Source organism: Sphaerodactylus townsendi, linkage group LG17 (assembly GCF_021028975.2).
Source record: "Sphaerodactylus townsendi isolate TG3544 linkage group LG17, MPM_Stown_v2.3, whole genome shotgun sequence".
Taxonomy (NCBI): domain Eukaryota; kingdom Metazoa; phylum Chordata; class Lepidosauria; order Squamata; family Sphaerodactylidae; genus Sphaerodactylus; species Sphaerodactylus townsendi.
The window spans coordinates 18,929,807-18,956,520 of NC_059441.1; the positions used below are offsets into that span (position 1 = coordinate 18,929,807).

The 26,714-nt window shown below is 44.8% G+C and overlaps 1 protein-coding gene across 1 annotated transcript in view; it reads left to right on the plus strand.

The window, feature by feature from the left end:
• ADAMTSL3 (ADAMTS like 3) overlaps positions 1-26,714 on the plus strand; it is a 211,202-nt gene that overhangs the window by 95,246 nt on the left and 89,242 nt on the right. Inside the window, exons 8-9 of the mRNA XM_048481642.1 lie at positions 10,909-11,035; positions 20,355-20,429. Of these exons, the coding sequence (XP_048337599.1) occupies positions 10,909-11,035; positions 20,355-20,429 (202 nt within the window). The remainder of the gene's footprint in view (positions 1-10,908; positions 11,036-20,354; positions 20,430-26,714) is intronic.

Here is a 26,714-nt window from a genome sequence, read left to right on the forward strand (position 1 = left end):
TACCACTAAGGAATCTGACTTATACTTCGTAGCAGTGAAGCTATTCATGCCATTTCATCAATCAATCAATCAATCAATCAATCAATCAATCAATCAATCAATCAATCAATCAATACCTTTTATTGGCATAGAATAAACACAAGTTAAAATTTAGTTATTAAAATATTACTATAGCCTTAAAATTGGAATACAAGCTAAATGCTTTGTTTCACTGGTTTAGCAGCCTTTGGAACGGGCCTGTTGGACTGACACTAAGAATTTCGCTACATCTAGGGATCTTGGCGGACAATGATTGCAGAGCAGAAAGTTGGAAAGGAGAGAACAGTTCCGGATATGAGGCTCTATATAGAGGTTTCTGAGTGTGGAGTAGAGATCGCAATTCAAAAGGATGCGTTCAATCGATTCAGTGGGCTTTTGCGAACATGGACACGTTCTCCTATGGTAGGGGATCTGTGGATATCTACCACTTAAATAGGGCAAAGGGAGTGCATTCAATTGGGCAAGCATGAAGGTTCGTCTGAGGTAAGGTGAGGATATGTTAATGAAGTATGATGGAAGACCCTTGTTCCAGGGCAATGGAATGAAGCCCGGAGGTAAAATGTCCTTCATATGATAAGGAGAAAGAGTTTGGGTTTCAATATCAATTATTCTTTGGAGAAGGAGATTGGCAATTTGCGGCTCTCCCATATTGTCAAAGGTGGCCAATGAAAAACCTAAGGAATTTATGTTTGTACTTATCTGGAGGCTCCATGTAGAGAGAAATGTGTCATGCCATTTCATTTAAAGATACAAAATGCTTTTCGTAGGCCCTAAATATGAAATGGCGTTGATGAGTATACAGTGGAATCTTGGTAATTATAGCCTTCGGTTTTCATCCGTTTCAGTTTTTGCCGGTCGCCCCCCGGTCGTTTTTTTGCCTTGGTTTTCGCCGGACACTTCTGTTTTCGGCTACTCTGCGTAAATTTACATTTTGCGTAAATTTGCTACACCACTTGCGTAAATTTACACTTTTGTGTAAATTTGCTACTTTGTTTGCGTAGCGCATGCTCAAACGGCGTAGCTTTGGTTTTCGCCGGTTTCAATTTTCGCCAAGTGTTGCCGGACGGATTACCGGTGAAAACCGAGGCTTTGTTGCTATGAAGTATGAGCCACATTCCATAGTGGATGAAAGAAAAGTCTTTATTAGGATTAAAGAAAAGTGTTTATTTGGGAACCATGTTTAGGATAGGAAAGAGGGGGACAGAGATGACCTGCTGGGGAGAAAATCTCAACTCAACTTCCAAGAAGAAGCTCGATATTAGACTTAAGGATATCTAAGGACAGAATAAGGGTGACCCAAAAAGACAGAAGGGTCATGACCCTTACAACCTATCTACTTGCCTGCCCTTGCTGGGTCTTCTTCTCAGTTCTTTTGCATACTAGGCATTCTTAACTTCCAACAGGCTCAACCAGGTAAGAAACTGGCTATAAGTACCCTTTTATTCTCTTGCCATGTTGGAAAATTAGAAGGTGCAGTGCAGATCTCTGGGCTGTAAGCTGTCAGCAGTTGGGTAGACTACCACTTACCATAATAAGTGGCTGCTGCTTGTACAGCATTTGAGAATCCGCCTGCAGTTCAACGTAGGATTTGCCACAGCGCAAAATGACTATGGTTTTGAACAGGCGTGAGCATTTTTACGTTGGGGATTTTGTGTGGGAACATCTGGGGTCAAGTGAGCTCCAGATGAGGCCCCTAACTACCTTCAGGGGTCTTATAGTGCAGCGTGAACCGGCCAACAGAGAGATTTCCTAACATCCTTTGGAAGATGTATGTCTTCGATATTGCACCACTTTCTGTCAAGTCCTTGTCCTTTCCGCCTTTCCCTCACTCCCGTCCCCCTCCCGCCATCTTCTCATGATATTTAAATCCCACCATCTGCTTAAGAAATGAACATTCTTGAATGTGGCCAGTTCTGCATTAACCTTCGCAGATTGGAACGAGACATCCTGTGTTCATGGTTTTCATTTAAATCTAATTCCTTGGCCGAATCCGAATGAGTGTGAAGGAGAACTGTAGAAACAGCTGTGGAAACTTCTGGGTGATTTCTGGATTTACATTTTGTGAAATATTTATGAAGTTTCATAACCTGCTTTAATGTATCAGGCATCACACAGCTTTCCCTCTGCCTCTGTTTTTAGGTGATGCCCACAGTGGTCATTGTGAAGTATTCGCTGTCCCACTGTGGGAGAAATACCAAGACTGGTTTCCTCTTCTTCCGCCCCTTCCAAAAGGAGGATTGAGTGAAAATCTAGCTTTTAATATTGTTGTAATATGCATATATGAATACATAGTCTTTGGTCTGGTGAGGTGGAGGAGACCTTGTGTAACTGCCTATACTGGAAGGGAATGAGATCCGTTCCCAGGGTTTTTAAAATTATGTTCTACAGAACCCTGAGTTACCTTGGAGTCTTATTGAGGGTTTCTTGAGGAGAAAGTCTCTGAGATGAAATCCATTTAGGGCAAAATGCTTCTTCGCACAATTCATAAGTCACTTTTTGGAACTTACTGCGGTGGGGTATATTGTTGGCCAAAGACTTTGAAATGAATCTTGGCAAGTTCGTAGAGGATCAGTCACTCACAGGCTATTGAACAGGATGGCTAAACTAAACCCTCCATATCTCTGAATCCTGGTTGCTGAGGCGGGGGGAGGGTGGGAAACAACAACTGGGAGGTGGGGGGTTAGCCTCTGAACCCCTGCCTATGAGGCTTTTGTGCCAGGCAGTTGGCCACTGTAGAAAACATTGCAGAACTAAATGGCCCTTTCCGCCAGATCCTGCAGCAATCTGTATTACGTTTTAAGGTGGGTAATGGTAGCTAGACTTCTCAGAAGGCCTTTGTAGGTCTACTGATTCATAGAATCATACAGTTGGAAGAGACCCAAAGGGCCATCAAGTCCAACCTCCTGCAATGCAGGAACACACAATCAAAGTATTCCCCACCCCTCCTCTCCAGTGTGTAATTGCAGCTGCACAAGGTTGCTGAGTCTGTTTGTGGTCTCACTTTGACTTCCTGCATGGCGACCAAGAAGACCAAACTTGGCATGACCAGGGCCCTGTGTGCTCTCAGAATTTGCCCCAGAATCCTTTGCAAAGCACAGAGATTCCATGTAAGGTTCATAGTGATTCCTCAGCAGCTGGTCCTAAATGTGTGTGCGTTTGTTTTCTTGAGGGGATTATGTGCCTTGGCTACACTGATTGCCAGTGGTTTCAGTGAGCAGATTTTTTGCAGTATACTTGGGAGCAGGTGGCTGCTTACATCCCTGCCTGCCTCTTCCATGCTGCTTTCCAACTTGAGATGTATGAAGGAGAGTGGCGACATGCAGTGGTGGAATTCAAATAATTTAACAACCTGTTCCGGTGGTGGGATTTAAATAATTTAACAATTGGTTGTATACAAGAGGAATTTTAACAACCGGTTCTACCGAAATGGTGCGAACCTGCTGAATCCCACCACTGGCTACATGTGCATGGTAGTGCTGTAATGTTACTGTCTCATACTTGTGACACCTTTGCCCCAAAGGCCAACCCTGCATTAGCAACTGTACAATGAGCAGAAGTCCCTCTGGGGCAGGCGTCCACATTGCATGCAGAGAAAAAATGATCCTTGCTTCATTTCTGCCCATCATGGAGCCTCTATAGGTCAAAAAATAGTTGTGTTGTTTGCGACCATTAGCAACCGGGTCCTGTTCTTGTATCCAATGTCACACAGTAAAAACAGAGAGATGCATAAATATAATCATACATAAGGAAAGTCAGTAATAGTATCAATAAACATCAACTTATAATGCCAAAACACTCAAATAAACAGGTATTGCCTTAACATGGGAGTCTCTGTGATGAACACCAAGTTTCACAAACCATTTCCACTGAACTCTTCCGCTCTGTGAGTCAATAACTCTGAGGACACAAAACTTCACAAGCAGTTTCAACTGTGTAAGCTCTTCCGCTCTGTGAGCGAATTGTTCTACCCTGTTTCCCTGAATATAAGACATCCCCTGAAAATAAGACGTAGTAGAGGTTTTGCTGAAGTGCGAAATATAAGGCATCCCCCAAAAGTAAGACATAGCAAAGTTTTTGGTTGGAAGCATGCCTGACGAACAGAACACAGAAAAATAAGACATCCCCTGAAAATAAGACATAGCGCATCTTTGGGAGCAAAAATTAATATAAGACACTGTCTTATTTTCGGGAAAACATGGGTAATACCCCCAAATATATACAGTTAACATTAAGAAACAAAATTCTTGAAATGCAGCTTGAATAGCAAACAACGAATCCACTGCTGGTTCAAAGAATGTGGTCTGGGCTAACCGGAATCCAGTGTACTCTGGGCTTGGGGTTACATGCTTCTAGTTGGCCCAGGATTATCTTTGCAGGACTAACACTCTTCGAAATGGTATCAAATGCCCTTCAGGGGCTGCCGATTTTTTGGGTACAGCTTGCTTAATTAACCTTCAGTCTGCTAACTGTGTGTATCACCTGCTGATATATTTCGCCTTCCAGGGCTTTGCCTTCAAAATCTCCAGGAAATGTCCAAACCTGGAGCAGCCCTAAGGGGAAATAGCAGCTAGGCATTTTTCCGTCATGCCTGGATCGAGACCTCACTAAAAGAGTATTTTAATGGATGCTGGTGTTCATTTTTAATTGCTGGAATTCTTGGCAGGGGGTGGAAAACCCAGGAGAAATAATAATTAAATTACAAAGCACCTTTGCCTCACATATGTTAAACCACTGCATATTTAATGGCTTCACCTACTACACAAACATCTGTATTTTAATTTTCATTTCCATTACATATGGAAAGGGGCGCAGCTTGACTAATACACTTTAAAACTGTTTATCACTTTGTAGGAGTTTTCTGTAATCAGACGATTACAATATATTGGTCACTTCTTACACTGACACCTTTTTATGGCTCTTTTAAATGCTTGACCTGGTCCCAATTCTGCCATTACCCTGTTTTTTTAATGTTTATTTCATTTTAGCAATTTCATGTCTTTTTTCCCTTAAAAAACCACTTCTATAATAATTATTTCTGAATATGTCCTAAAAGCTTGCAGATGTATTCCCAATCTGCCTGTAATATTTATAGTTGATCCCTTTGCTCAGTAAATAGCCAACAATGTGGGGTAGATTAACTCGAACAAATGCTTAATCGTTAAAATCTTTAGTCCTTTTCGGCTGGCTGACCCAGAGTGTGAAGCTGAGGCAATTCTTTGGGAGATGCTATTGGCCTACACCCTCTTCTTTAAAATGGAGTGTTCTCCATAAATCTATACATCTCCTTTTCAACTCATGGCAAATTATTGTCAACCATTTCTGAAAGATGACTCCTGCCCAGGGAATTCAAGACAAAATTAGGCCTCAAAATCTGACTCTGGGTAAGTAGCCTTTATATTCCCCCTCTTCCCAATAAAGGTCCTCACCACCTTTTAACTGGGTTCCCGTAATTATAAAACTCTCTAGCTTTTCCTGATAGGAAATGTAGTCTAACCTTGTAATCATGAGATTGTCCTCTTCTGTACATTTTTCAGTTGTGCAATATCCTTTTTGAGATATGGTCAGAGGTGGGATCCAGCAGGTTCTCACAGGTTCCCGAGAGTAGGTTGCTAATTATTTGTGTGTGCCGAGAGGGGGTTACTAATTGGCGATTTCGCCACGTGATTTTTGCCTTAGTTATGCCCCTCCTCTCAGCAGTAGCGCCCAGAACTTGAAGCAGTCTAGCAGGAGGTGCACCAAGTGCAAGGTGGCCAGCCTGTGCCTGCAGCTTCATGTCGTCTGCTTCCCCTCAAGCCCAAGTTGATCTGGCACATGCACGGCTGCATCCTTGCCACAGCCCCGCCCAGGAATGCCCTGCCCCCAGAATACCCGGCCACACCCCCGTCATGCCACGCCCAGCCCCATTGGCTCTACGCCACAGTTTGAATCCCACCACCATGGGAACCTGTTACTAAAATTTTTGGATCCCACCACTGGATATGGTAAGATACATCTCTGGTGCTCACAATCTGCTGAAGTCCTAGCATTTACCCTTTACCTTCTGTCTGTCAATTAGGACAGTCTCTGGTATCATATAGAACAAGTGGCAAGCATTCTAGCTGTGCAACTAAAGAGGGGAAAGCCCCTTATCCTTTCCTCCTCTGGCTTGGAATCATACTTTAGGGATAGAGCAGAATTATAAAGTTATGCCTATCATGCAATAAAAGTTTGGATTTATACCCCACTTTTCTCAACTGTAAGGAGTCTCAAAAGGGCTTACAGGGGGCCACTCCCCACTTACCCCGTCTGAGTGCAACCCCGCAGCGACCCCTCGTAGAAAAGCCTCCGTGGCTTTTGACCACGGAGACATTTGTTCCCCACTCATTTTCCATTCAGGAAATAGCGCGGGGTTCCACATCAAGAGTCAAAGAGGCACCGAAATGCCGCTCTGGATTGGCATTGAGGCACCGCTGCTGCGGTGCTGCCATTTACATCGCAGGAGTTGCAGCCAGCCGGGGTTGGGCGGCTCCATTTTGATTGGCTGACCCAAAAAGTTGGTTTGGATAAGCTGAACGCATTGTTTTGCTCAGACGCCTGCACATGCTGACGTCACTCACCTGTTGCAAATTGCTTGGGCAGAAAAACGAAAGTAAAAATCGGTTTTGGTTTACACCGCCAACAACCCTGTGCTCAGCGGCACTTTGCCAAGCTGCAAAACCCGCGGGAGGCCTCGAAAGCAGAAAAAGAGCAAAAAGAGCAATGTTGGCATCGCCTTGTTGTGCACACGCCTCACCTCCTCGAAGCACTTTCTTGGACAGGGACACCCTCCCTAAAACAAAAATGGCGGTTCCTGTTTCCTGATTGGCCGAAGCTGCACGCCAGAGCTAATCAGCCGCTGCAGACAGAACAGCCAAAATTCCCCACCCCCCCCCAGCGGGCAGCCAGCGGGGTTTTTGTAGAAAAAAATGTTGCTCTTTTGCAGAGGACCTAATTTGCCGCGCGACAAGGAGGTGGGAGAGCGGCAAATTAAGGGCAGCTGCGCAGTGGGCGCTGGTGACGTGGGGAACGTCCATCCTCCTCGTGTCTTTTAAAGAGGTGACCCGGCGGCTTATGGTGAGTGGGGAGTGGTCCAGAGAGTACTTTTTGCCCTCTCCTAATTTACTCAATATACTGCAACCAAAAAAAAAGTCTTCAGAAGTGACTTAGAAGACAAAGAGCTGGTTTTCGTACCCCATCTTTTTAAAGGAATTCCAAAGCGACTTACAATCACCTTCTCTTCCCCTCCACACAACAGGCACCTTGTGAGGTATGTGGGACTTAGAGAGTTTTGAGAGAACTGTGACTCACCCAAGGTCACCCAGCAGGCTTTATGTGGAGGAGTGGGGAAACAAATCCGTCTCACCAGATTAGAGTCTGTTGCTCATGTGGAGCAGTGGGGAATCGAACCCCGGTTCACCAATGTAGAGTCTGCCTTTCTTAAAGACCACACTACATTAGCTCTCTACATTACACCATGACACAATTTACATCAATAAAACAAACAAAAATCAAATAATGTCCAATTATAGGCTAGCTGCTAATAAAAACAAGTCAATAACAAATCCTTATACATAATTGCCTACGGCAGTGGTGGTGAACCTATGGCACTCCAGATGTTCATGAACTACAATTCCCATCAGCCCTGATGGGAATTGTAGTCCATGAACATCTGGAGTGCCATAGGTTCGCCACCACGGGCCTAAGGGATGGAAAGTCTGACGACGAACCCCCAGCCAATGGGTGTGCAGGACTCACAACATTCCATCGTGTCCCCGCCCACCTTCCCCCAACCCAGGAACCTCCCCAGCCCCAAACAATATAGATTGCTCTCCTGGAGGGAAGAGGAGGAGGGAGAGGGTCCCCTGTCCTCTGTCACCCCCCCCCCTTCTTGAGCCCATTTTATTTTAATTTAAAATGGACTTTAGTGCTAATAAAATAGCCACCTTCTGGGTATCAAAGGAAGTGCAACAGTGATAGTCTGTATTCCTGGTTTTCTCTTGGCAGTCAAGTTAACCATTGTTTCCTCTCATGGGCTCGCCACAATGTTTTTGAGCCGTGACTGCATTGTGCATTGCTGAGGCGATCCCTTGGAAACTGAGCTTTTCGTTTCCCTTTGCCATTTTTGAAGGAGGTTTAGAGAACTGGTTCTGATATCATGGGAACGGCCCGTGCTGCTTTTGCAAGCAGGAAAATAGGAAAGTGATTTTTGAAACTCTCCTTGCAGATGTTTATCTTTCTGGCAGTGTTCTCGTATAAAGCGTGAGAAGGCTCGCAGAAGAAACATTTTATGGAATCGCACCCTCCAAAGAATCTTGGGAATAAGTATAATGCAGATATTTCTGTCACTCACTTGTCATGCAGAAAGGGATAATGGGAAAGGAGCATTTTCCATGAAGTGGGATCATTCACCAAGAGTGTGAGCATGCAGTCATTTAAGCAACCGATTTTCTGGATAGTATTAATCAGAGCTGGCAGACCAAACCCAGGAGAGTGGAAAGAATGGCTGGGAAGAGTAAATTGGTTTTTCTTTTAAGTAAAGCACAGAGCTTTTGGTCTCCATTATTTTTTGGAATTACTCCCCAGAAATTCTACCCTGCTACTTACCTGGACCAAATGGTAAATTATTTATTTATTTATTTATTTATTTATTTATTTATTTATTTATTTATTGTTACAGCTTCTATACCGCCCCATCCCCGGAGGGCTCTGGGTGGTGTACAACAAAAAATATAAATAGACGAATTATAAAATCTTTAAAACCGCGATAACAATAGCAGTAAAAGTAATAATAGAGGCGTCCGACTAACCCCATTTTTAAAATTCTCCCCAAAAAAGGGGGAGGAGGGTGTTGAGTCACATTTGATAATGGCCAAGATGGGCTATGACCAGAGCAAGATGTAACTCCTTTCCCTCATTTTTACTCCAAGGTCATTTTTCTAATATCGCTCATCTTGACACTGCCTGTTCTGCCTCCATATACCAGACTCGCTTGCTCATGTCTTGCTTCACTGCCCTAAACATAATAATCTTAGATCTGACCTGGTTGCATTATTTCCGACAGGATTTGCATCTCTTCCAGATAAACAAAAATGATTAAGTTACTGAATAATCCTGAGGTAGAAATATCCGAAGCTGTAGCCACATCCTTAACATGTGTTTTGCATGCCTTGTAATAATGTTCTTTTAACTGTAACTTTACTTAGTTTTAACTGTTTTGGGTTTTTTTCTAATGCCCATTAAAGGTTTCTGAAAAAAAAATGGTTACGAATCAGTTAAAACACAGCATTTAAAGATGGGCAGAGTTTTGTGTTATACAGAGCTCTTCATCCAGCAGAATTCTGTATAATTCAAAAGCTAGCTTGCTCTTGCAACAAAAATTAGGCAAATAGAAGACAATTTTCACGTATTTTGATTGTATTAATAAGCCAATTCCCTGTCCTGGATGACCCAGGCGAGTCTGATCTGAGCAGGGTTGACCCTGGTTAGTACTTGGATGGGCAACCTCCAAGGAATGCTCTGCAGAGGAAGGCAATGGCAAACCACGCATAATTTCTGTCTAAAAAGTACATGAATAGTTAGTTTTCACTGCTGATTCAGCGCATGTGTCATTTTCCCTTTTGTTTTGTTTTGAGGGAAAAGTCCTTGAAGCCCCAAAGACTCGAAATTCTCATATCGTGTCTTCATAGCTTCAAAGACACCTCCCTCAAAACAAAACAGAATAAAAAAAGGAAAAACTTGTGTGCCAAACCGGCAGTGAAAACTAACTTCATTCATGTACTTCTGACTTAGACAGAAATTATGAGCAGATGAGTTGCAAGCAGAGGGAACTCTGTATGAACCTTTTGCAAATGGCAGGCAGGACAGAGAATCCCAAAGCGGCAGACAACGGTGAGCGTTGAGCTGCTCACAAAAATGGAAGTGAGGGTGGGGAGAGAGACAGGCATAAGAACCATAAGATCCCCTTCGGGGATCGGGCGGTATATAAATTGAATGAATGAATGAATGAATGAATGAATGAATGAATGAATGAATAAATAAATAAATAAATTTTGTGGTGAAATGCTTTATTTGTCCATGCTATGTGAACAAAAAAAACCCCAAAATGGTTCTATTTAAAAAGTTTGTAAGACATTTTATTTGTGTTGTGCAGAATGGACGTACCGGTATGTCTCTGCATACTAGTCCTTGCTTAAAGATCCTCTGCATTCCAAAAAATATCATCTTCTATATCAGGGATGGCCAACCTATGGCGCTCCAAATGTTCATGGACTACAATTCCCATCAGCCCCTGCCAGCATGGCCAATTGTAGTCCATGAACATCTGGAGCGCCATAGGTTGGCCACCCCTATTCTATTTGGTTTTTATCTCTATACTAAGTTTGCTGTTCTGTGCTTCATGTCTTTCTGAGTTGCATAGTCTATGCCAGGGGTCTGCAACCCGCGGCTCTCCAGATGTTCATGGACTACAAATCCCATCAGCTCCTGCCAGCATGGCCAATTGGCTGTGGCAGGGCAGGGGCTGATGGGATTTGTAGTCCATGCACAGCTGGAGAGCCTGATCTATGCCAGTGGGTTTGAACCTGCATTCCTGGGTTTTTTGGGGAGCTAATCAGGAGTTTCTGGACACTTTGGATTACTGAGTATGAATCGTCTTGAAGAGATAGTTTTGTAGTTTGACATCATAGACTAGGCCTCTTTTTTTGGGACTACATTTGAGAAGTGTGATACACTTTTGAGAGAATGAGGCCAGCTCATAACATCCAAAGGATAACATAATAAATTTTAAAAATTCTAGAAACCTGAGCGCACCCGTGGCAGCTTCCCTCCTTATTGTAGTGTTGATATTGGCAGGCCGTCGGCTGTGATCGGCAGCTCGGGAGTCAGGCCAAAGAGGACAATTGCGGTGTCTGTGCTGGAGATGGTTCGACTTGCAGGCTCGTGAGGGGGCAAGTGAAGGTGCATCTGTCAACAGAAAAAAGTAAGTTTGCAACTTTAAATGTTGTTCAATTTGACTTTTTGTTTGTGTACCACACAAGGGGGTCATGCTACAACCACTGTTTCGCCGTGTGGTTTGTTTATCACCCTGCGCCACTACTCATAAAGCTTGTTCTAGTTTGCTCTCTTACGAAATACTGCCTACTTAAGGGACAGCACTGGAAAACATTTAAGGCACGTGTTTTAAGGTAGAAAGTCAATTTCATGTATCAGGAATAGCAATCAAGATAGGCATCTTAATTCCTAGGCCACATGTGAGCATCTACATTTGTACGCAAGGGCAAAATGCTTTTATAATTTTACATCTGCATTTTGAAACATCTTATGGATATCACCAGTGGTGGGATCCAAAAATTTTAATAACAGGTTCCGATGGTGGTGGGATTCAAACAGTGGGGCCGCCGGACACACGCACCTCCAGTCCCTATTGGGCAGGGAGGTTGCTTTAGTAACCTCTTCTCGGCACTCAGAAAAAATTAGTAATCACTTCTAGAGAAGTGGTGAGAACTGGTTGGATCCTACCTCTGGATATCACTGTTGGAAGTGTGGTACATAATTCACAGTCAAAGGATGGTAGAATACCAGGTTCAGTAGAATCAAATAATCATCTACCCCAGACTTGCAAAAAGCCTCCTTCTTTTCAGAAGCCGCCTCAAGTCCCTTGGGAGATTGATGGCGTAAAAATGTAATATATAAATAAACAAAATAAATAAATCCTTTGCTACTCCCCCTCCGCAGACCACTTTCTAAGTGGGACTGCTACAGTTTCCTTTCCCAAGAGCATCTGTTGCTTTTGTTTAATTGTTAAAACCAGATTTCTAGCCCTTGTGGAAATGATGGGCAGAACAGGAACAAGTTGTGGAACTGAAATTCAGATGTAAAACAGGGTTTATGGTGAGTTGGTAGGAAGCAGAGGCGTATCTAGGGGAAATGTAGCCTGATGCAAAATCTCAGTTTTCCGCCCCCCCACATGGGCAGCCGCCCTCCCCCACCATGACCAAACAATGTTTTTTTGCACCATGTCATCTCAAAGTCAGTGTATGGACCTGGGGGGGAGGGGTGTAGAGGACGATTTTCCACCCCCCCCCCCACGTGACTAAATGGCCACAGCCCAGGGACATTTGACCCCATGTGTCCCCCTGAGCAGTACGCCCCTGGTGGGAAGCCTTGTTAAAAACAGTCCTTAAAGAGAATTGGGACTTGATGTTTTGATGTATAAACAGCTGGAGCTTGGCTTGAAACAGAAATTTGCCACAAAGGGAGTTCGAGGTCTTGTTTGTTTCTAAACCTGGAATGGGTTTTATTGAGATGTTGAATTGTTGCCCATCAACTGGAAGCTTCAAACAGGGTTTTGAGAAATGGGCCAGTACGGGCCAGGTCCCCTCTAGATCTCTGTGCAAAATGCCACATTGCAAATTCCTACTGGTCTTGATGTTCTTTGGACGCCTGCCAGAGTTATACGGTTTGCTCATCATTCCAATTCACTGAGTTTTTGTCAGGTGTTTCTTCCTTATATCTATCTTTTTGCTCCTCCGGGTGCAAAAAAAGAAAAGCACAACACTCTAACGCACCCTAAATGTTACTGTGCACGAGAGATTTTAAATTCATCGTGTTTGTCAGAAGATCATTCCAGTGCATACGTTAAGGACCCGACACCTTTTCTCGATTGCTTGCCTAACATATGGAAATACTTTGAGAAATGGTCCCTAAAGTGGAAGAAATTGGGGAAAAACAGCTTCTCTTAGTGATACCACATCAGTCGAGGTGTGCACATTATTTGCTGTTCGGAAAGAAGTCTTGCCAAGAGATGGCGCATACGCACATATTTACACAGCACTCGCTCCTACAATCTGGCCCTGTGAACTGCTGTACTAGCCAGTTAAGTAGTAAGAAAAGGGGTGCCCTGGCTTGTGCAGCTGCACAACCTTTGTGTGTGTGTGTGTTGTGATAGGTCTCAAGAGGATTGGCATCAATATTGCCAGTTGTGGCGTAACACAGTGCTTTTTTATGCTAGGAAGGGAAGGTAAAGTATGGTGCCTCTGCTTTAAAGGGATTTCAGCATCCATTTGAAGCTGTGCTCCAGCTATGCAGAGGCGTATTTAGGATGGGGCGAGGCAGGCACCTGGACTGAACCTGGCCAGCATTCAGCCGGGCTCCCTCTGCTGTGGAGTTTGGGGGTGGGGTGCCCCTGTTCAAGGCTGGGTTCAGCTGGGTCAAGTTTTAAACTAACAGCTTCAACCCTTCAGTTAGGAGGAAGAGGAAGAGGAAGAGGAGGAGGAGTTTGGATTTATATCCTCCCTTTCTCTCCTGTAAGGAGACTCAAAGGGGCTTACAATCTCCTTTCCCTTCCCCCCACAACAAACACCCTGTGAGGTGGATGGGGCTGAGAGAGCTCCAAAGAACTGTGACCAGCCCAAGGTCACCCAGCTGGCATGTGTTGGAGTGCACAAGCTAATCTGGTTCACCAGATAAGCCTCCACAGCTCAAGTGGCAGAGCAGGGAATCCAATCTGGTTCTCCAGATTAGAGTGCACCTGCTCTTAACCAGGTGCACCACGCTAGCTTTTGTTTATGGCCAGCCTTAAACTGGGCAGTGGGTGTGACTGGCTCCAGCTTTATACTGCTGACTCTGCCACCAGCCGCACCTGTTATGGTCAGGTAGCTCCTGGGGTCAGGTAGCTTCTGGAAGCCAGCTGTTAAAACCAGAGCCCATCAGACTCAGTGCTCAGTAGTTTGCTGCTGGGCTCAACCTTACTAGGTCAAGCTTTAAACTGCAGGCTTGGAATGGATGATGTGTAGTTTAGCTTCGTGGGTGTTTGAGCACAACTTCTACCAACATTACACATTGAGTACAACTTCCACCAACATTACACATTGATGAAAGCCATTGCTGGTGTCAAGTGGGTACATTTAAGAGTGGGGTAATAAGGGTTTTTCAAGTAATAGAAAGGTGGGATGTAAATTCCTTAAATCAGTTGACATCTGCGATCCAGAAATGTGTTGCTTTGTGCGCTCGGAATATTCTGCCGGAATCACCAAGTCAGAGAAAACACAACAGGGGGAAGAAACCTTCTTTGAACGAATACTGTCAGTCTAAAGCCCGAATCGCTGGCAAAGTGAGTTGATTGCGCCAAACCCTCCTTGACTTTCTGGGAAAATGATCAAACGTTTTGACTGATGAGATTCAAAATGAAAGTGTAACAAGTTGTAAAAGCCTGCCTTGCCCCTGGGAAAATGGAATATTTTAGGCATGGAACTCAAATCAGCATCAGTATCAACTCTGTCTGGTGGCCAGCTTTATAGCTGGAACGGCTGGTAGGTTTGTGTCGGAGGAGGGGGCCCCTGCTTTTACTGACTGGCAAAGCATGATTGGAAAAGAGTCTGTTCTTAATCCTAAGAAGAAGAGATTGGAGGGTGGGGGGGGGGCGTAGGAGAAGAACAGCAAGAGAAGCATGATCTAGGGTCACCGCGTTTCTCAAACTGAGGAGGCACCTCCAGAGAGAGGGGGCAAGATTCCTGGTAGGACACGGCCAAGGTCTCCCAACCACAGAGCTCTCTCAGTGCAGTCATCAAGACCTCTATGCTAACCCCGGCACTTGCCAAAATGCAGGGAAAATATTAATCCTTGCAGTGGCGTAGGAGCAGCAGTGGCATAGGAGGTTAAGAGTTTGTGTATCTAATCTGGAGGAACTGGGTTTGATTCCCAGCTCTGCCGCCTGAGCTGTGGAGGCTTATCTGGGGAATTCAGATTAGCCTATGCACTCCCAGCAAGCCAGCTGGGTGACCTTGGGCTAGTCACAGCTTCTCGGAGCTCTCTCAGCCCCACCTAACAGGGTGTTTGTTGTGGGGGGGAAGGGCAAGGAGATTGTAAGCCCCTTTAAGTCTCCTACAGGAGAGAAAGGGGGGGGGATATAAATCCAAACTCGTCCTCGTCCTCGTCCTCCTCGTCCTCCTCCTCGTCCTCCTCCTCGTCCTCGTCCTCCTCCTCGTCCTCCTCCTCGTCCTCCTCGTTGTCCTCCTTGTCGTCCTCCTCCTCCTCCTCCTCGTCCTCGTCCTCCTCCTCCTCCTCCTCCTCCTCCTCCTCCTCCTCCTCCTTCTTCTTCTTCTTCTAAATATTTAGAAAATCTGTAGGCTGCATCTTCAAAGACCTACTGATGGAAGCTCAAAAAGTATAATGCAGCAGCAGTATACAAATTAATAATGGAACATGAACACCCAGCTAGGATGTAAAAAGAAGAAGATTTTGGATTTATACTCCGCTTTTCTCAAACATACGGCATCTCAAAGTGGCTTACAAACTCCTTCTCCTCCCCTCCCTAGTACAGACACCTTGTGAGGTTGGTGGGGCTGAGAGAATTCTGAGAGAACTGGGACAAGCCCAAAGACCAGGAACGCCCACCCCGATGGCCCCAGGGGACCTGGCAACCAAGTGTGAATGGACTTTGCACCCCAGAAGACGTCCAAGAGTGTCGGACTTTCTCAGTGGTTGATGAAAAAGGAGTCCAATAATATTTTGAGGACAATTATCTTTATAAGCTCTCTTCCATGCTGGAGAGAGCCAGTGTAGTATAGTGGTTAAGAGCAGGTGCACCTTAACCTAGAGAACTGGGTTTGATTCCCCGCTCTGCCACTTGAGCTGGGGAGGCTTATCTGGCAAACCAGATTAGCTTGTGCACTCCAACACATGCCAGCCGGGTGACCTTGGGCTAGTCACAGTTCTTCGAAGCTCACTCAGCCCCACACACCTCACAGGGTGTTTGTTGTGGGGGGGAGGGGAGGGAAAGGAGATTGTAAAATTGAGAGAAAGAGGGGATATAAATCCAAACTCCTCCTTTTCTTCTTCCTCCTCCTCCTCTTCCTCCTCTTCCTCTTCCTCTTCTTCTTCTTCTGCAAGTTGGTCCCACACACAGTTAAATCTTGGCCTGATAGTACAAGCTAGAGGCAAGAAGGCAGATGGGGTTAGATTTAATGATGGTGAAAATAATGGAATAAAGAAAATATAGTCCCCGAGTTGTGGACTGGGGTTAACTGTGGGATCCGAGTCTGCAGAATGGGGAAGCTGCTGCTCTTAAGTAAGCAACACCCCGTCCCCTCTTCTTTCTTCATAGAAAGTGGATGAGTTTCTCTGTCTCTCAACTCTTGCTTCTATGGAAAAAACATTTGGAATGATTTCAGTAGCCGTCCCACAAATCAAGGCGTTGTTTAAAGATTTCAAGAGGATCTTCTGGAGTTTTGCCTTGAACTAGTCAAGTGCTTATGGCTGGAAGCCCATGCCGTAATGAATATCATACGGGATGTAGCGCAAATTTGTTCCTGTTGCAGGCAGACGACGTTTTCTGCCTCAGAAAAGTTCTGCCATCTCTGTTGTTTCACCCGAGCCCGTTCTTCAAAGTACCTCTGGAAAAAGTGCTCAGTGATACCCTATCAACTGGGAATAACTTTTGAACTCTGGTATTACTTTCTGTTACGGCCCCAACTAAGATGGATTTTATCTGTCTAATGACCTCTAAATCCTTCTTTATTTCCTGAGATCTGCCTTGCTTTTTTTTTAAAGAATATAATGACTTATATCTCCCTCCCCTACTTTGGAATGCATCTATGCATCTATCTTTAACTCTCGGAGAGTTTAACGAGCCTCCAAAGATTACGTTGCTGTTTTTGCAATGTGCTCTCTTTTTTTTCCTGTTCCTTCAGAGAACAAGGCAGACACGGTGACACTAGAACCCCTTTCTTCTGCTCTCTAGCACCTGCATTTAGCCAAGGAGAGGCAATGGAAAGCAAATTGGTCTCCCACCCTGTCCAATTCTGCTGAGGGGTATTGCATAGCAGGAGTAGGATTCCCCCAAGACAGGGCCAACTATACACTGAAGTTGTGGGTTTTCCAGGTTGTGGGGCCGTGGTCTGGTAGAGCTTGTTCCGAATGTTTCGCCTGCCTCTGTGGTTGGCATCTTCAGAGGTGTATCACAGAGAGAAGTGTGTTACACGTTGTGTCCAGTGACAGTGTATAACAGTGTGTCCAGGCAAAGCGTGTAACAGACTTCCCTCTGTTATACTCCTCTGAAGATGCCAACCACAGATGCAGGCGAAACTGTTGAATCCGGCCATGAAAGCCTTCGACAATACATCATACACTGAGCTTAACTACCCCCCCCCCTCCCCCGCATTTCTTCTCTGAAGTCCTCTTCATTTGGCCCATTTTAACAACTCACGTTAGATGAGAAGATTACCAGAAATGTGAGCCAGTTCAGGTTGGACCTCGGACTGGTCACACACTCTTAGCTTATCCTTCGTCACATAGTCTGTCTCACAAAAAGGTGTTTGTGGGGATGTATATTCCTCCACCACATAACTCAACCTGCCGGACCTTCTTTTTTGTAGAATGCTCTTCACCTCAACTGACCATACTAACATCTTTTTCTGAAACAGAGTATAGAATAAAGTAAAGGAGAAAGCATTGGGGGGAAAGCTGGGGGGGAAATGAAGCAAGGTAAAAATTAAGTAATGATAATTTATGGGCTGCATCAGCGTTACCTTCCTCACAGGGTTGTCGTAGTGATGAAATAGGATAACTCCAGTATTCTTCGGAAGAAGGGTGGAATATCAGTGTTACTGGCAAATAACACTATGGTGCAAATGGGGCTTGCCATAATATAACAACAAATTAAATTGCTAGCAACTTTTCTGTCCTTCAGTAGCAGATCAATGGCAGCCAGGATTTGCATGGAGAACTGGAAACTGTGTTGTGACAGGAATCGTGTGAGTTGGGTTTTTTTAAAAAAAGGTCTTATTGATTTAATAGAATTTTGCAGCTTAACAGCCCCCTTGCTGTGCTCTGCAAGAATGTAAGGAGCTTTGTTTCAGTAAGTCTGTGCATTGCATGGTTGCCGATCGGAGGCCTTTTAAATCTACAAACTTGGTGGCAGGCGGCGGTTGGTGCTCAAAAAGCAGCCAAGATTTCCCTCACAGAGGCCCTCAAAGCTGCCTGTAATGGGGACTCTTTGCTTAAGAATATAAATAGTATACCAGGAGCACAACTAGCCAGACAAGCAAAACACGAACTCTGTTTTTCTCCCCCGTTTGTTGCTGAGAAAAAGAATATTCGGAGACCTACTGCTTCTGGTGCTTTCCAACGTCCCTGGCAACTAAATGTTGGTAGAACTGTCCTCTGTGAACTTGCCTCATCTTTGTTTGTGGCTGCCAAACCCAGTGGCTGCAGCCACACCCAAACCCAGCATTTAAAAGAGTGTAGTGGAACATGATTCCAGTCCACTAGCACCTTAAAGATCAACAGGACTTCCAGGGGATAACTTTTGCCTGACAAAGGGAGTATGACCCTTGATAGCTTAAAACTTTGAGAATCTCACCTGTTTCCAAGGAGATTTAAATTTTGCTCTTCCACAGCTGGCCAACAGCACTATCCACTGGAAACTATCTTCACGGTTAGAGTGTCAGGCTGGTGATATGGTAAAGGTTCTGGCCCCGCGCGTGCAGAATAATACACTTTCAGTCCACTTTCACCATTGTTTGCAAGTGGATTTTGCTATTCCGCACAGTAAAATCCAGCTGCAAAGTGCATTATTCCGCATGTGCGGAAGAGGCCATAACTGCCTGGCTGCTGTGGTAAATTGGCTAACAGAGAACAAATTGAAACTAAACCCTGAAACAACAGAGGTAATGCCAGTTGAAAAAGCAGCGACTGAAGAACAAAGTGCTCCTCATTTCTGCTGGAGTTCATCTGGCCTAGTTGTTCTGGCCTTGGCGTTGTTCTGGACCTAACTTTGTTGCTGGGAAAACAAGTTATCGCTCAAAAGCAGGGGTCTTCAAACTATGGCCCTCCAGATGTTCATGGACTACAATTCCCATCAGCCCTGCCAGCATGGCCAAGTGGTAGGGCTCATGGGAATTGTAGTCTATGAACATCTGGAGGGCCATAGTTTGAAGACCCCTGCTCAAAAGGTTTTCTTCAACTCAGAATAACCCAAAAGATAGCCTTGATACAGCTGATCTGGCCACCTGGCTCCATGCCACAGTGACATCGTAACTAGTCTACTGCAATGCACTGAACATCGATCTACTCTCAAAATTAGTTTGGAAAGTCCAATTGGACTCTAATCTGGAGAACCAGGTTTGATCCCCCCCTCCTCCACATGAGCGACAGACTCTAATCTGGAGAACCAGATTAGTTTCCCCACTCCTACATTCCTGCTGGGTGACCTTGCGCTAGTCACAGTTCCTCGGAACTCTCTCAGCCCCACCAGCCTCACAAGGTGTCTGTTGTGGGGAGAGGAAGGGAAAGAAGTTTGTAAGCCACCTTGAGTCTCACTGTAGGAGAGGAAAAGGGGGGGATCAACCCCCCCCCTCCTCCTCCTCCTCCTCCTCCTCCTCCTCCTCCTCCTCCTCCTCCTCCTCCTCCTCCTCCTCCTCCTTCTTCTTCTTCTTCTTCTTCTTCTTCTTCTTCTTCTTCTTCTTCTTCTTCTTCTTCTTCTTCTTCTTCTTCTTCTTCTTCTTCTTCTTCTTCTTCTTCTTCTTCTTCTTCTTCTTCTTCTTCTGCCCACTGCACTTTTTAATTGTGCTCTACCTGACCCAGATAGCCCAGGCTAGCCTGATCCTGTTCAGAAGCTAATCAGGGTTGACCTTGGTAAGCATTGGATGGGAGGCTTCCAAGGAACACCAAGGCTGTGATTCAGAGGCAGGCAATGGCAAACCACCTTGCCTCGAAAACCACACCAGATGTGACTTGAACAGCAAGTTTTAGGTTGCTAGGTTGGTGTGCTTTATAACTGGATTTAGTGAGAGCCATGAGCATTTATAATACATTGCAGGCACAGTGTATGTTTTTTGTGTTAATTTGCATATCAGAAGTCTGTAACAGCTTAGGATTTAGTGTTAGGCAGTTTATTTGTTTCCTGCTAATCTTACTGCTTATTAAAACCATGACCTGCTGCACAAAACGAAGTGTGGCTGAAACCAAGCTCAACAGCTGCAAGGGGTTTTTGCCAAAATTGTTCTGCATGGAGGGAACTTTTAAACTTATTCAACGATTAGGAAATAAAACGAGGGCCGCAAAATGTGAACTGAATAGCCAATGTGTGACTTTATTGTTAATAGCAAATCATGTCGCAGTGGCCAAAAAGATCTACAAGTCTGTGTGTAGCTTAATAGTTGCATAACTCACAATGCTGAAAAAAAAATTGACAGAATCGTTTCCGAGATATATTTTGAGAACTAAAAACGTTTAGTTGGGTGATACGATGATTCCCTAGTGTCACATAATTGCTAAAATGATTTCTTTAATTTTCCTAGGGGAGGAAACTGTGATCGCGGTACCATATGGGAGTCGCAGCGCAAGAATTACCATGAAGGGACCAGCACACCTTGGTATGAATACTTGTATGCAGTGGTGGGATCCAAAAATTTTACTAACAGGTTCCCATGGTGGTGGGATTCAAACTGTGGCGTAGCGCCAATGGGGCTGGGCGGGCACGACGGGGCGTGGCCAGGCATTCTGGGGCGGGGCATTCCTGGGCGGGGCTGTGGCAAGGACGCAGCCGCTGCGCCGGTCCTTGGACGGGAAACGAATGCACGCAGGCGCAGGCTGCCACGCATGCTGGTGCACCTCCTGCTAGACTGCTTCAAGTTCTGTGCACTACTGCTGAGAGGAGGGGTGTAACTAAGGCAAAAATCATGTGGCAACATCACCAGTTGGTAACCCCCTCTCGGCACACAGTAATAATTAATAACCTACTCTCGGGAACCTGTGAGAACCTGCTGGATCCCACCTCTGCTTGTATGAATTAATAATGATGAGGGTTAGAACAGAAACATTTGGTTTCAGTGATTTTATACTTTGGACGTCCTTGATCAGTGTCTGATTACTAATGCGAGAGGCCTTGCATTGGAAGAGTTGCGTGGCTGCTGTTGAAAACTGGCAGCCCTGCGTTTTCTCTAAGCTAGCGTGGTATAGTGGATAAGAGCAGATGAACTCTCATCTGGAGAAACGGGTTTGATTCTCTGCCACTTGAGCTGTGGAGGCTTATCTGGTGAACCAGATTAGCTTGTGCACTCCAACACAGGCCAGCTGGGTACCTTGGGCTAGTCACAGTTCTTCAGAGCTCTCTCAGCCGCACCCACCTCACAGGGTGTTTGTGGGGGTGGGGGGAAGGAAAAGGAGATTGTAAGCTCCTTTGAGTCTTCTTACAGGAGGGAAAGGGGGGTATAAATCCAAACTCTTCTTCTAAAGTCTTCTCTAGGCATAGAAAATATGTGCCATGACATCATACTGCATAAATTTACCCACATGCTCTGCTTAAATGGTTTTTGCTCAAGGCAAAGTGGGATGATGCTGTCACACGTTACATAATTTCAACAGCAGAACCTTTGTTAGGCATGAATACCTGAAAAGTCACAGCAGGGAAACACAAACAAATCAAGACAAAATAGGCTAGACACCTCTTACCACCAGGACCTGCAATAGAAACTGGACTTTTCCCCTAGCACCATAGGATCTGTACTATTCAGTAGTTTTACAATACTCTCTTTTGGAGAACAGTTACGTAGGGTCCCTAGTAATAAAGCATCCCTAAAAAGCTTGTATTTGGGGCAGCTGAGCAAAATATGTTCAAGTGTTTCAATACGAGTGTACATATTTATTAGCTGCTGCTCTCAACAAACCAGCAGAAACACGGGGCTAATATTTTCAGTGGCAACTGTGTGTTTCTCATAATTTCAGCCTCAGTTCTGGTTTATGTATTCCTTATTTTAAGGGGCATTGTTTTAATAGTCATCCAAGAATTTGTGTGGCGGGGGAGGTGGGGGGGTCTCATCTGTCATTGGGTTCTTTCATTGGCTAGTAGTCATGTGTTTTTTGGAAAATGATGGGCACAGTGTGAAGGTGATACTAACCCTCCCCCGCCCGTTACATCTGAATCAATCCTCAGGATATGAAGCTGTGAGTCTCACCATGGGCAGCAGTCCTAAGCAGGTCTACTTGGGACCCTACTCAAATCTGTTCAGTGGGACTTACTTCTAGAAAAGCACCCTTAGATTACAGAGTAAACTGTGAATTGATCAGGTGGTCTTTAGCAGGTCCCTCAGCTTTAGCAATATGGACCAAATGCTCAAAAAAAGAGATAAGTGGTTTTCCCGAGTGTAATCTACTAGCATGCTCCATTCCAATTCCATCTTTCCTCCTCCCTGACCCATCAGATTCTTCCATAATCCTCCAATGCCAACGAGTGTATTTTTAAAAAATATTGCAGGTCCTAGTAATAGCTACACCCTCTTACTAGCTAGCCTTCCTTCCTGTGGAGCTGTGCTTCTGTCTTGGAGGAGAGCCACCTGTAAGCCGACTATCTTCCGTTCCTTTCTGTTTCTTTGGAACGGGCTTTGCTGCTTGGCTGTTAGGTTGTGTCTTTTGTGTACAAACACCTCGAGACCTTCTGACTGTTCAAAGCTGTGTGGTTTCACATCCTTTTTTATTTTTTAAACGGTCCAGTTTTCTTGAGCAATTGGATAAGGCGATTCATTGTTGTCACTTTGCCTTAATTTGGCATTTGAAGCGGTCTGGAAAGAACAATTTTTTTTTTAAGGGGTGGAGGAGAAGGGGTGTTAGAATACATTATAGGCTTTCCAGAAGCTGTTTTGTTAAGGGGTTTAGAATCCAAAATAAGCCGGCGTCCTCTGAAAATAATCCCCCTGCTGTAGAAACAACAAAACCAGAAGCTAATATTTTTACAACTGGCTAATGCTAGATAACCAGGTTCATGAACTTACTGAGTCTCGCTGGAAGGCACTGCGAGATGCTAAATTCTTGACTTTTTCAAAAACGACAGAGGCTTGCGTTAGCGTACATTTTGAATATTTGTCCTTTACATGTGGTTTTACAGTTTAAGGAGGATGTTTATAGGTGTGTTTGAAGGGAGATTTAAAACACACCATATATATATATCCTCCTTAATGGAATGAGGGTGGTCAGAAAGTTCATGGATTTCAGCAGGTAAGTTTTCTGACTGGAGCAGCTGTCTCCAAGTTCACTGACAACACATTGGTGTATTTGTTTAAGACACGTATATGCCTTCTCTTCAGAGACCTGCTCAAGATCAAAACCCTGGACCCTTTTCCCAGGGAGAGTCATCAGTTCTTTTCTGCTGTTTTCCTCTTCCAGCGGAGGATGGCTTTTTAATTTCATCTCGCATTCCGGCATTATTCCCTCCTTTCTGCCTTATGTTGCTTTTATGTTGCTTTTATGTTTTCACGTGTGCATTTTAGCTTTGGTTTAAGTTGTTTTCGCTCCTTGTTTTTCCTCGGTTTTAATGGTTTTAAGGCTCATTTAAATGTTTTAAATGTGTTTGCGGCATTGGCGGACCTTATGAGGGCAGAAAAGGGGGGAATTAATCCTGTAAATAAATACTATTAGTTTAGTGGAGAGCTAATGTGGTTAACAGCGGCGGACTCTAATCTGGAGGACCGGGTTCAATTCCCTTCTCCTCCCCCTGAAGCCTGCTGGTGACCGTGAGCCAGTCACATTTCTCTCAGTCCATGTGGAAGGAGGCACTGGGAAACCATCTCCAAATGTCTCTTGCCTTGAAAGCCCTTCTTTCCCCATCTGTAACAGGGAGACAGCAATTCATGTATTTGTTACCTTTATACCTCAGCCTTTCTCCTGTTGACCCCAAATGGCTTACATTGTTCTCCTTGCCTCCATTTTGTCCTCACAACAACCAAGTGACAGAGGTAGGCAAGGCTGAGAGTATGTGACAGGTACAAGATGACCCAGCAAGTTTCCATGGCAGAGCAGAGATGCGAATCTAGGTCTCCTCGGGCCTATTACACCACACTGACTCTTGAAATATTAAATATTTCTCACGGTGGATGAAGAAGAGGAAGAGGAAGAGGAGTTTGGATTTATGTCCCCCCTTTCTCTCCTGTAGGAGACTCAAAGGGGCTTACAGTCTCCTTGCCCTTCTCCCCTCACAACAAATACCCTATGAGGTAGGTGGGGCTGAGAGAGCTCCGAGAAGCTGCGACTAGCCCAAGGTCACCCAGCTGGCGTGTGTGGGAGTGAATTCCCCAGATAAGCCTCCACAGCTCAGGCGGCAGAGCTGGGAATCAAACCCAGTTCCTCCAGATTAGATTTATTGGAGAATTATTGGATGGAATAATGGATGGAAAATTATTGGAGAGCTAGTTGGGTGAATATTGGACTAGAATTTGGAAGACCTGGTTCCAATGACATGACTTGGCCATGTCATTCAAGCTTTCAGGGTCGATGTGAAAATCAGGGAAGGCAGAACCATATCTGTTGCTCTGAACTTCTTGGAGCAAGGGTGGGATAAAAATGTATTCAACTTCTAACGTGTGAGGCACTAAAAACACAGAAAAAGTGCAATATAATGCTATTATCTTAATTTTTTAAACAAAAGATTCGATTCCTTTATCTTTTTTGGATCAGAAGAGCTTTAATACCTACTTATATTAGTTCCACTGGTTTTAAGCAAATGTGACGAATTACTTCCTTTCTCTTAAAATAAATGGGATTGGGTACACTTCTGTCTAGACACAGTGGGCCAAGTATGTCCCTCTTCCAATCTCCCTTGCTTTCTTTGGAATTAGACCAAGGATAAATTTGGACCAGCATCTTTTTATCTACAGCAGGAGGGAGAAATCCTGATTTCTTTTACATTATCTTTTTTGCTTTCAAGAACTAAGAAATGTTCCTGCTCTAGAGTATTTTCAAGATGGCTGTTGGCCACTAGTGCGAGGGTTGTGAGGTATTGTGGGAGACAAACAATGTTCTTATTTCCTGGCAATAAGAAATACTTCGTGACAATTTCTTCCATTTTCTTATTTGCTGTATTTCAAAAAACTCATACCACATTGGAGTGTTGTGGGGTTTCCGGGCCGCATGGCTGTGTTCCAGTAGCATTTTCCTGACGTTTTGCCTTCATCTGGGCTGGCATCTTCAGAGGATCATGCCAGCCACAGATGCAGGTGAAACACAGATGCAGGTGAAACAGGAGAAAATGCTACTGGAACATGGCCACGCGGCCCGGAAACCCAACAACACTCCATTGATTCCGGCCATGAAAGCCTTCGACAATACATCTTATCACATTATTTCAATGTGCAGAAGTTAATAGAGATTATGTAGTCTCTTGATATTTCCAAAATGGTATCTTCTATAATAATCTGAAATGAACGATGAGCAAAATCCACAGTGTGTGATGCAGAATCAGGCTTCAGACAAGGAAATAGCTTGTCTGTGGCTGATTGCACACAACACAAATAAAACATCTTCAGGGTGTTTAAAAAAGTGTTTTGGGGTGGACTTCCGCAAATCAGGAATTCTGCCAGGCTTTTGGTTGAGGCAAATCGAAGTGTAATTTTGTTCGAAATTGCATTTGTCAAGGGCTTGCTCAAATCTTCATTCCCTGCCTGCTTTAATAGCATCTGTTGCCAGCCTTGTTTTAACTTTGATCTGAAATGAGCTTTTATTCGATTTTAATTTAAATGCATTTTAACCAGATTGGATGAGGTTTTAATTATTATAACTGTTTAATTATTTTACCTGTTTTACCTGCTTTACTGTTTTTTATTGTTTTTATTGTTTAAGTGTTTTTATTGTTTTGTGTATTAAACAGATTTCGTGTACTGTTTATTGCTGTGAGCTTCTCTGAGTCCTTGTGGAGAGAGCGGTATACAAATAAAAATAAATCAACAAAAAAACAAACAAATAAATAAAATTCCCCAACCCAGATGTCCGGACTCGGCTGCAGCGCCCGGACTTACCCCACCAGCTGGTACTGTGGGAGATGGGAAGGCTGCGGAGGAGCCTCTTGCAGGGAGGATGAAGGCCTTGTTCAAAGGGGAAGGCAGGGAAGAGAGGAGGCTTAGGCCCAGCAAGCCCACAGCTGAGGCAGCTGTAGAAGATGGGCTGAAGAAGCAGCTGGGACGAGGGAGAGGGATGAGAGGGCAGAAGGTATATAAGGAAGTGGGAAAGGGCGAGTCTGGAGCTGCTGCAGCAGCAGGGAATATGGGTGGTGGTGTGAAGAGACGAGGGAAAGGGACAGCTCAATGGTGGGAAGCGGGAAGGCGGGAAGAGGACCCTGAAGCCCAGACCCCCTTTCAGAACCTAGACCTTGGTTCAAGCTGGTCCCCACCCTGTGCAGTAACAGGGTGGGAGTCGTTCACACAAGCTGTAAACTCCTCTCCCCGTGAGGCCACAGGGGAGAGACAAAGCCCTGGAAACTCCTCTCCCTGTGAAGCAACAAGGGAGAGAGAGAGGAAGGGTGTGAAAGCTCAAGCCAGACCGGGGAAGGGAGGCAAGGAGGCCTGCTAGGAGGAGGGTGGCATGGGCAAGGGCTGCCCCGTACACCCAGTGCTTTGTGGGAGCAGTGGTTTCTTGGCCCCTTGGGCCAATGGGGAGAGTCATCATCTGGGGAGACCAACCCCCAGGTCAGGGAAGAGGGAAGGATACACTGCCCAAAGGACCCGGGCGGGTGGGGGGGAGTTGGCAACGTGGTATATTTATTTACCCACTGGCACCCAGTAATGAGAAATAAAAACTGAAAGCTACCTGAATCCATCTCCCTTCTGGAGATCTGATTTTTTTTTGCAGTCTAAGCCACCCTCCCCATCTCAACTGGTGAGAACCGTTCTTCCTAC